General features: G+C 46.2%; 1 protein-coding gene across 2 annotated transcripts; it reads left to right on the top strand.

Moving 5' to 3' along the window:
* The first annotated feature begins 418 nt into the window (after nucleotides 1-418).
* LOC131879049 (transcription factor Sox-2-like) lies at nucleotides 419-6355 on the top strand. Of its 2 annotated transcripts, none has more exons than XM_059225250.1 (2): nucleotides 419-1419; nucleotides 3024-6355. In XM_059225250.1, exons 1-2 carry the CDS (start codon nucleotides 848-850, stop codon nucleotides 3784-3786), a joined length of 1335 nt encoding a protein of 444 aa, XP_059081233.1. In that variant the 5' UTR covers nucleotides 419-847; the 3' UTR covers nucleotides 3787-6355. The 2 variants fall into 2 exon arrangements, with proteins under 2 accessions (XP_059081233.1, XP_059081231.1); XM_059225248.1 differs by having other exon boundaries at nucleotides 420-1425.
* The last annotated feature ends 4781 nt before the right edge of the window (nucleotides 6356-11136 follow it).

The following is an 11136-nucleotide window of genomic DNA, read 5'->3' as shown; positions in this document are numbered from 1 at the left end:
GGCTCTGCCTTGAACAAGGAGATTGAGAAAGAGCGCGAGCTGTTCCCTCAAGTTCTGACCTACCCGGGCATATTGTGGAGCACCAAACTGGGAAATCTTCCAAGCACTGGCGGATAGATAAGTTCGCTAAGACCGTCTCCGCGCCCGGCGCTCCTCGATGATGGGGCGCTTGCGCGGTGATTTTCCGTTGATTTCTCAGCTAGACCGATTCAGCGCAAAAGGCGGGAAAGTGGTGCGAGCGAAAAGCAACCACGAGGCTACCCTCTCTCTCGGAACAGGCTGGCTTGTTGAATTGGTTGCCTGCTAGCTTGTGAGCTTGCCTGCTTGCGAGCTTGCTTGCTTGCTTGCTTGGTGGGTAGCTGGCTGGATTACTCTGTGAATCGCGATCGGCCCTGGATTTGGTGCAAGGATGGCCAAGTCCGTGTCGAAGAACAGCGTATCCCGCAGTCAGTGATTTGGCCCTTTTCAAGCACATGAGGCCAAAATTGCTTACCACAAAAAGAGACAGTGAGAATCGTAGTATCAGTGATCTACCAATTAATACTAGCATTATTGATATTATTATTATTATTTGCCGTTTACGATTCATCGTTGCTTCGGTTTTCTTGTCTTCGAGTGCTCAGGACACGAACAAAAAAGTTGAAGTGCTGCAAAGTCGTTCATCGTCCCTCCATCATCAACATCCTTTGGGTGCTTCGTTTCTGAATCTTTTCTCTCAAGGACCCGTCTCCGTTTAACCGCCAAACTGACGGCAATACGAGATACCTATGACTACCCGGACTACGGGCCCACCATCGGCTATCACAATGTGCCAACCAGTGGTGGGGGGCAACATAGCCCAGGTGGCATGCTTGCCATGGAGTCCTCCCCTGACCTGAAAGGGGAATATCCCAAGTACGGCTCGGGTCCGATGGGTCCATCGGGCACGTTGACCTCCTTGGGATCGCTGGTCTCTCACCCCTCCCACACCTCTTCCCTATATTCGGCCGCTGCTATGGCCGGATATGGGAACTACAGCCATCATATACCTCCAGCTTCACATTCGCCCACAGACTATACCAAATCCACCCTTTCTCATCACCAAACCCAGTTGCCTCAAAATTCGCCCACTCTGTCCAGCGGTTCGGGCGGTCCATCGCCCACCCCTTCCCATAACAACAACATCAAAGGACTGGGATCCAAGGCTCAAGACGACAAGAACAACCCGGATCGTGTGAAGCGACCTATGAATGCTTTCATGGTGTGGAGTCGTGGGCAGAGGCGGAAGATGGCTCAAGAAAATCCTAAGATGCACAATTCGGAAATCTCCAAGCGTCTTGGAACGGAATGGAAGACTTTGTCAGAAAGTGAGAAGAGACCTTTCATTGACGAGGCCAAACGACTACGTGCCCTCCACATGAAGGAACACCCTGATTACAAGTACAGGTTTGTTTTTACTACGGAGTTGCGCACTAACACTTTCGAAACTTTCTAGAATTACCACAACAGCAACAGTAATAGCAATCAATTTTCGTTATTTCGGATTTCGCCCCGTACTGAGCAGTCACCCGGTTAGTCGGCCAGCCGCCATCAAGGGGTCCTCATCTCAATTTGCGACGGCCATTGGCCAGGGAGTTGACCCGTGTACAATGCCCTTGTGGCGAAGGCCAAGATCTTTGAACTAGCGTCAAGCACTTGGATGAAAGGCACGACTAAGATGGCGACTGCAAGTCCAGGCAAATCATTTTTCTGCCCAAATGCGGGCTTTCAGTTAGGTAGCTTAAATGTGAGCATTGAGGAGCATTGATTAGCACCAACAGTAGCACCCACCAATTCGATTTTCTTTTGCCCTTCAAGCTGAGAGATTGCGGAAAGTTCGTTTTCTTTCATTAGGAGACAAATCTGAATGTAAGTTGGGAAACCTCCCTCCTTCGCCAAATTCAATTTTTCCAAACGGATTTGCCTTTGAAATAGACTAGACACCTGACATTCGGTATTTGAGAGCCTAATGCTCCCATTTTACCTGGGCTCGGACCAAACTGAATTTTGAAAGTCTGGACAGAGACGTTCAGTTCTTTATCCAGTTTTGGTACACTTTCAAGTCTTTCACTTTGAATGTGCGTCAACCGCAAACCTTGTAATTGGAACAACCTGTGCATTCAGTTTTATAGTAGTAATCAATAGCCATTATGTTCAGACTTGTGTGTTTGCAGTCTGAAATTGTCTTGTTCACCTTTGATCCGAGCCCAGAGTCTAGAAGGTTTCGAAAGTCCTTACTCTGCTTGATCAAGTTGGGAATTGCTTGCTTTGACAAACTAATTAGCACGATCGTCCCTCGTCACTCTCAATCTAGGATCACATCGGCGTCAAATTGAATCTGGCGGTGGTGATGATGACAACATGATGCAAGGGACAAGGGACAGATCATTAATAGTATTACCAACATTGCCAACTAAAATTTCTTGGACACCTTCGCTCTCTTGATTTAACCATTTGTTTCCTTGGGGGCATGAGACTAATGATGATATTGCTAATGATCAATATGATTATGCTGAGACGGATACTTACCAAGGCTTACGTTCGTTCGTTGTCTTATCTGGCACTGGTCCATGGCTTAGTTGCTTGTTTGCGTTTTTAACCCAATGGAGTCATTAACATTCTTGGTGTTTAATTTCCTACTTATTCCGGACACTCACTGCTTATGTTCTTTGGACCCTCAAACCACTCACCAGCTTTACCGTTCCAAGAGCCACGTTCCTACGTTGTTTTTACTACGACTGCCATTACTACCTCTACTACTCGTACCACAACACTCCTATTACTAGTTCGCTCGCTTTTGTGCGTGTTGCCATTAGCAGCAATTAACACACATTAATTACCTAGCAATTTGTTGGTTGTTGCTCATGCTTGGCGTGCTCTGGCCATTTCATACTTTTCCCTCACTCCTGTGTTGCTCGATTGTGGTAATTGCTTCAATTATTTCCATGACGTTTCAGCGATTGAAAGCACTTGAGAAATGAGACCACTTCATTTTTCTCTTGCAGGCCGAGACGAAAGACCAAAACGTTAATGAAGAAAGAAAAATACCCGCTTACTGGCGGATTAATACCCGGAGATCCTTCCCGAGCTAACTCTCAGTCAAGTGCAGTGGCGGCGAGAGATATGTACAGCTCCATGAACGGGTACATGCCCAACGGGTATCATGGGTACGACCCAAGCATGTACAGTCAGTCCCCGTACGCTGGATATGGCCGATACGATAGCATGGCGGCCGCGGCGGGCATGTATACCTCGGGCTCCAATGTGGCATCGTCCTATGTGAACGGTGCTTACTCGGCCATGTATGGCGGCTCCAACCCAACGGGTGGATCGGGAAGCACAATGGTGCCTGATGGCTCTCCGTATGGTTCCATGCACGGAGGCAACCTTAGTCCCGGCCAACAGCAACAACACAGCCCTGGTTCTGTCAAGTCAGATGCCGGTGTGTCCATGCCCTCAGAGTCGCCAGGTGCTTACGTGAAACGGGAGGTGACTCCCCCCGCTGGATCCGGGGAGCATCCCAATCATGTACCACATCAACAAACGGATCTCAATCGCATGATTTCCATGTATCTCCCTGGAGATGCGGCCGCCGCGGCTGCGGGCGATCCCAACGCCCAGTCTAGGATACAATCAATGTACGCAGGCCACTACCAAGCCATGGCGGCGGCGGTCGGACCTCCCCCGCCCGGTCATCACCATCCGGGTCATCCATCCGTGGGATCAGATCACATGAGCCATCCTCAAATGTCCATGGCCCACATGTAGTAGTAAAAGAAAAAAAAAGAAGAACCAGAAAACAACCGAAGTCATCCCCAACCCGTCGTCATGGACACCATGTGTCCAAAGTATATTCTACACAGACTCGAACCAATCGAGGATCACACCAGACAGCTCCGTCAAGAAGATTCGAAATTTTGAACACCACCTCTAAGACCCAGTAGTAGCAACACCACAAACAACAACAATTCCTACTATGATAAAAAAAAACTACTTTTCCCATGTTCCGTCTTCAACGCTCACCATCACCATCACCAACTTCAACATTATTATCATCATCATCATCATCATCATCATCATCATCATCATCATCATCATCATAATCAACAACTACTACTACTACAACAATAACAACCCAGGAAGACGAAGAAAGAGATGTCAAGACGTTGATGATCTGATACGTAAATGCTTCGGGAAATCACTGTGATATTTGTTTGTGGTGTTGTCTCTAATCCGACCGAACTGCCTGAAATCTGCTACAGACTGAGGAGAGAACTATGTACCAACCATCCATGACAATGGCTGCAGACGTAATCTAAAATCAATATGAAAGAGCGCTCCTTCTTCAGAATGCGAATTGCAACATGGTGCTGAATCAAATGAGATCAATAGTTGGTGAACAACAACCCTCTAAATTCCAACACATTTGGGAAGAAATCAATCCCAGCGTTAACCTCAACTCCGATCTCCTCTTTTTCGGCTCGGGGGTTGCGGTTGATTGGTTACCGGCACTTGACGCTGACGTTTGCCGTTCGAAGGAGAATGACGGAAGACGCGCCAGCGAAGCCCCAACGGCCGGAGAGAAAAAGGAAAGGCGATTAAGATCGCGGTCAAATTGAAGACGGAACTGCGGGAACCCAAGAGATCGAGACGGAACGTGACGACGAGAAGAAACCCATGGCAGAATGAATGAATGACATTTGCGAAACACATTCCAAAATTCGCACCATGAATAGAACAGACTATCCTCCTCCGCATATTCTTTTTCGCCATGTGGCAAGCAGTTGAAAACAGTACAACTGCGATTCACCGTTACTTTCGAGCCATGACCGCACTTCCGAGATTAGGTCGCAGGAATGCCCTGCTATTCAATCTCACGTCTTCAGTTTTCATTCATGCACTCCAAATCGCGGGTTTTTGCTTGAATGAATTCGACCTACCCCAAATAAAAGGAAACCCACAAGGATTCAACTTCGATCCTTCCTCCCAGACCAAAGATATCCCTATACTTCTACATCATGGACTTCTGGCTTCGATCCTTGCATAACTATTATGCTCTTATTTTCGCTCGATTCCTTGAACCGCCCATCTATAAAAGTTCTCGTTTCGGCGAGTTAATCTACTGGCTTATTTGATTTGACCTGACCAGGAACCATTCCCCTAGAAGCTCTTCTTCTTTACCTTCTCTTCCTTATCGTCATGAACACCACCAAGGCCAAAACCGCCACCATCTTGGTCTTGGTGTTCTTCCCTCCGTCAGCATCAAGAACGCCATCTCAGTCGTCGTCTTCTTCGTCTTCGTGGTCATCATCATTGTGTACGTCGTCGTCGTCATCACCGTCGTCGTTGTTGTCGTCAGGATAGAACCTCATCCTCATCACCTCCACCAAAGCCAACACCAGCTCCAACACCAAGACCACTTCCTCCACGGAGTGAGCGGAGTGAAGGTGCATCTCATTTACTGTACTACTTACTAGTTCTCATGTCGTGACAAGGCAGCTTTATCCCTATGGAAATTTGAGAGTCGATCGACGGGGGAAAACCGCGGGGGAAAATCCACCCAACTGGGGGAATCAAACGGAGAGCACTTCACAAATGTTATGTTCCACTTTGCGTTGTTCTCTTTGTTGCTGCTGATGAAAGTGACGAAAGAAACGGTCAGGCAACAACGGCAACCTTCATAGTTTATATTACAAGAAAACTGTTTGTGATGTGTAAATATTTTATACATAAGAAGAAAAAAAATGAAAACGTTAATCACCGACGACATAATTGCCATTTGGTGGGGCATCGCCGAGACCATGTCCTTGAAAGGAAACAAATGAGGCCTCCCACTCAACAACAATCGTTTGTCGTGATGTTGTTGTTGGTTCATCAAGAAGCTCTGGCCTCCTTCAGTCCTCCGTGTGAGAGTTTGTGTGTGTGGAAACAAAGGTGAATCATCAACTTCGTCGTCGTCGTCGTCGTCGCCGTCTTGGTCCTGCTTGCCATCGTTAACTGTCGTCACGATCGTCAGTCCGTGTACTACAAGAAACTCACACATACGTACACACAAGAAGAGGAACTAACTAACTAGCTGATCATCAAAGACCATTGAGCTCATTTTTTGTCCCCCAATAACATGAAATGATTGGCCTAAGTTCATGATGCCGACGCTGGCTGCAGATCCAATCATGCCCGACCCCACCCATTATCTCACTTACCAAAACAACCAACTCCCCACACCCATCAACCCAAAAATTGTTGTAAGTTTTATAACCCAGTTCACCTTGATTGTTTCCTTAAGAAGAGCCATGAATGATTTTCTTGAAATACAACACACCAACATTCTTTTCAACTTCAAGACGGAGGAATCCAATCAATCTCTTATTCTACATAGGCTATAGGTATTGTACGTACGGACCTACTACATAAGGACGTTCGTAAAGCTTCCCTAGTACCACAATCCAAAGAAGGTCACTATACGTTCCGTCGCATTGGATAGTAAGTGAGATACTATCGCAGTGCGATAGTAAGCTCTCAAAGAAAATCAATAACTTTTAGTTCAAACATAGTTAGAAAGGCCCACGGGTGCATTTGAGGTGCGTTAATTGAGCGTAAAACACAATGATCCAATGCAACCTGGGACGAACCTCCTGAAAGACCTTTCATGAATAACTTCTTGTATTTTTGCTCCACTTGTTGAAAAAGCTTGAATGAAATCCTTTAGAATTCGGAAGTATCAACTAGAGTCCGGGTCTCAATTTCTTTACAGTAGGTCATCATCGTTCAGGCCTCTTTTGATTTTAAAACATGATGTGGAAATGTCAATGTTAGGAATTGGTGATTACATTTAAGGAAGAGGGCAGAAGAATCCAATATGAAGTTTTAAAAAAGGTTGCTGTTTTGACTGCCTTGCATATTTGGACCACTATGATCAGTGACAGGACATGGTGTCCGTATCGACTTGCTCACCTACTAATCTTAACAGGCCAATCAATATAGGATAAATACAAACATGTTCTCACTTGTCAAATTCTATCCAATGATCAGTTGGGAAATGGAATGGGTGAAACTGTAATAATGCACCTTGTCAAAGCAACCAAAATGTGATTAAGGCCCAGTGTGGTTTTGAAATGGATACCTGACGATGCAAGTAGAGTTACATTTATCTACAGTCAAGTTTGTAGATATGAGTGCATGGGTGCATGAGTACTCATGTACTGTTGCACTGTGCGTCTCAGATTACGATGTTCTGCCTCAAGAAGTTCGCCAATCTTGATAAGAGTCTCGCCGATCCGTGGATGGTTTCCGACTTAGCGAGTTCCTCAGCTGTCGTTTCCTCCAACTTCTTATTTGAATCGAGGCATGGTCATGGTTCCTTATCGTTCCAGAAGACCATGTCCACGTAAACGGATGAAGCGTCGATGCTCGATGCTCGATTCTCAGTGGTCGTGATGGTGGTGGTACCTGGTTGTTATTGAAGCGAACTATTTCGTGGCATATTGAACGCTCTGATGTTGTCGAATGGACTTGAATCGGTTTTGAAGATGGATTTTCATGCCAATCTCAGCAATAGTCAACATCTGTGTATTGTGGCGTAGCATGCTTGAAATCAAATTTTCGACACGCCATCGCTCTTAAGAAACCCAGTGGAACATGTATCCTTCTTCGCTTCCTTCCCATTTGATTCCCTTCAAGTTTTGGCTACGTGCAGGACTTTCAGGCCGTCCATCCTCTGATCATGGTGTGGTAGTTTCCATGTGGTCGTGGGGTTTGGCAATCGGTGTATGAATGAATTCAATGACATATTCTCAAATTAGAAGGTTGGTTTCCACTCGGTAGGAAGTTTCAATTTCTTGCATGCAATCGAGATCTTCACAGTCCGACAGTCATTTCAAAGGCTCCGTTGATCCGTTTCAATCAAAACGTGTGACCAACTCAAGAGCAGTCAGTCACTCTGTCAGTTTGCTTTGGTCGGGGAAAAGGGCGGCAATCAATTCATAATTTGAGTGAATCAATGGATGGTGGCAAGCCGGGGTCGGATCCATAATTCCTTCACCGGCCTATCATTACTACTTCGTGCCAAGTCAACATTTACCCGAGCAGGGAAAGACAGAAAGAAAGAGAGAGAGAGAGAGAGAAAGAAAGAGAGAGAGAGAAAGAAAGAAAGAGAGAAAGGGAGGAATCGTCCTCGTTCTCTGACTGTCTCGTTCTTTGCCTCCCCTTTTTCCGTCCTCAAGTTTTTTCGTCGTCCAGAATCTGCTAATCATGTCAATGACAAGTCAGCCCGGAGGCTCTTCTTCCCAATCCCAACCAACCTCCAACCCTCCACTTAAGGCGATGACAACTGGAGTTTATCAACTGGAGCGCAAATGCCAATTGAGTGTGTGTGTGTGTACGTATATATTTTTCATGGGAAATTCTCTCTTCATTTCTTTGATTGGGTATCCGGTAAGCCAGAGCCCGAAATTTAATCTCTCGTCATACCTTACACCGACCGCTGGTGGATTAAAAACTAAGGTAGGGTGGCTTCGACCGACACAATTGGCTACTGACACCTCCACAGCCGGGCCTGTTGACACATTTAGTTATTTAGTTCCTGAAAGTCGTCCGTCGTCCCATGTTTAGAGCTATGATAAACCAAGTTACCATCAACATCATCATCATCATCAGTAACATCGTCATCACCACCAACGTGCATATGGGCGAAGAGGGCAGAAGCTAGAAAACTATTTTACAACAGGAACAACACTCGATCTCCGTTCGCCGTCGGTCGGTTCATGCATGAACTCCATCAAGATAGTTATCCAACCTAAAATCAAGGTGCGGCCAAATTATCAGGTCGCACACAGACCAGATAACAAGCTCCTCGGAAAAAATAATAGACAGGGTGGAAGAAAATAAGCTGGTCAGGCCTCAGAATGGATGCCAAACACAGAAGGACGTGCGAGTTTCTTTGTCTGCTCTATCCTGGGCATTCTGACAGTGAATGGGGTCCATGACAAAGGTTGACTTCGCGTTCATGAATGTCTTTCTTCATCACCCTGTGCTTGGGTTACTGTGTTACTGTACTGACAGCACAATTATGGCGGCACAGTAGGCACCCGGTGTTGGTAAGTATGAGTACAGTACGTAGAGGCGGGTGGATGTAGCTTTAAAGCAACAGGAAGGAAGCAAGCCGAAATCAAGTTGACGCATGCATTTCCTATGATAATCATCTAATTCTGCTTCACCGTGAACAATTGCTTCCGAGAATGGCGCAGAGGTTGCAAAAAGTTTGTTAAGCTTCAACAAAAACATTATTTTTGAAATGGTTAAACGGTTATCCTACCGAGTCGCACCTTCAGTTGAACTCAATCAGCCCCCGCCCTGTAGTGGATAACCAATCACGTTTTTCCATGGACGAGAATTTTCCCATACTGCTTGATATATGAAATAAACCCAAGTTAAAAGCCTTCACAGTGCAATATAAACGAATTTAAAAAGTCACGAATATGACAACAGAATAATCAACACTCTGGTTAGGATGTATCCTCTAAACTCGCTTGGATAGAGCAAACTTTGAACGGAGCACGTTGAAAATCCCAACACATCTGTTAAACATTCCCGCCATCGAATTTGAACGTCCCAGTTGGGAAAAAACATCGTCCAGTTAACGGCCACTTTGTTTGAATTAGGGATCTACTTTGGCCAAGACTGACAAACGAGGAGCGAAGCGAGGGATTCGCTGCAAACGGTTGCAAATATTCAAGTCACGTAAGTCTTGAACTATGGAAGGTCCGTCGTGAAGAATGGTTTCCAGGCTTATTCCGTAACTCGGTGGCATAGAGCAATGTCACTGTGTCAATGTTGAAGCAGTATAGCACCCATCTCTCTCAACCATCCGACCATCCATCCAACCATCTATCCATCCGTCCATCTATCCCCCTTCGCATGAATGTCTGTCTCTGTCCAAGGATATATGTTTCGTTTCTCATAGCCTTAGCCCATTGAGGACGAGAAAAGCAACATGTGCAAAATATAGTGCGTCCTCGCTTTCCCCGCCCGCCCCCCTCCCCCCTACTTCCATTCAGAGATTTTAACGCACCATTTCAACCAGGAGGGGCTTGGCATGGACATATATTAGACATCCATGCATGGGAGACACATACGTACAGTGAGTGTCAGTGTCCTGGCCCAATTGCCGAGTCCCACTTGCTCGTTCGAGGAGGAGTAAAAGCACTACCATTCCAAATTCGCCCTGTCCACGTATCCACTCTGTAGCCATCCATCTACTACATAGAGTACAACAAAGTGTGGTATCCCCTTCATCCCCGCTCCATGCATGCTTGCTTGCACTCTTGGGTTCGCTTTCGAACCATTTCATACATGTCCATAGATGAAACTCTGGTTCTCACAAATGCCTGTGTTCCCATCAACCCGAAGAAGAGAAACGAACGACATCTTGTACTCTCAGTATGGCTCGGATGGTTCAAGGGCAGAGATGTCGCTCGATGCTCTCCTCCCTCTCCTTCTTCTCCTTCTTTTTCTTGGCTAGGTCCCTAACGTCGACAAAGGCCACGAAAAATAGGAGAAGGATGATGTTGATCATGACGACGATGATGATGAGCGGTTCTCGCCTTTCAGCCTGTGAGAAATAGTGCAGCTGTCTCAACAACAAAATAGGGGACAAAAATCAGCTCAGCTTTGTTCAGGCCAGGCATTCAATAAGCCATAGCTCAAGTACGTACACCAAAGTGGAGTGGAGAGCCGAGCAACACGTTGCACTCGCTCACTCACTCACTCACATACGTACACCCATATATTTGGGTGGTTCTGATCAGGGAGCAATATGAGAACAAGGAGAGAAAAAAAACGAGGAGAAGGAAGAGGACGAGGAGCCTACGTACATAGTGCAACGCAGATATCTGGGTGGTGAATTGAACGGAACACGTCCACGTCGAGTTCATAGTGGATGGGAGCTTCCAAGAGCTCGGACGAGGATGGTCACAAAAAAATCCAAACCAGCGAAGCCTGAGAAAACGTAATAATGGGGTTTTCTCATCTGTCCCACCCTACTAGTGAATTTACGTGTATAGTCGGACACTGTTTGCATTTTCAATGGGAATCGGACGTGTCTAGGGGAGAGGCTGGGAT

The sequence above is a fragment of the Tigriopus californicus genome, chromosome 4 (genome assembly GCF_007210705.1).
Source record: "Tigriopus californicus strain San Diego chromosome 4, Tcal_SD_v2.1, whole genome shotgun sequence".
Lineage (NCBI taxonomy): Eukaryota > Metazoa > Arthropoda > Copepoda > Harpacticoida > Harpacticidae > Tigriopus > Tigriopus californicus.
Note: the sequence above shows the minus strand (reverse complement) of the source record. Positions and strands in the feature narration are given on the sequence as shown.

Coding starts and splice junctions, on each gene's coding strand:
- LOC131879049 (XM_059225248.1), top strand. CDS start 848: ATGCTTGCCATGGAGTCCTCCCCTGACCTGAAAGGGGAATATCCCAAG. Junction 1,426..3,023: donor CACCCTGATTACAAGTACAG/GTTTGTTTTTAC, acceptor TTTCTCTTGCAG/GCCGAGACGAAAGACCAAAA.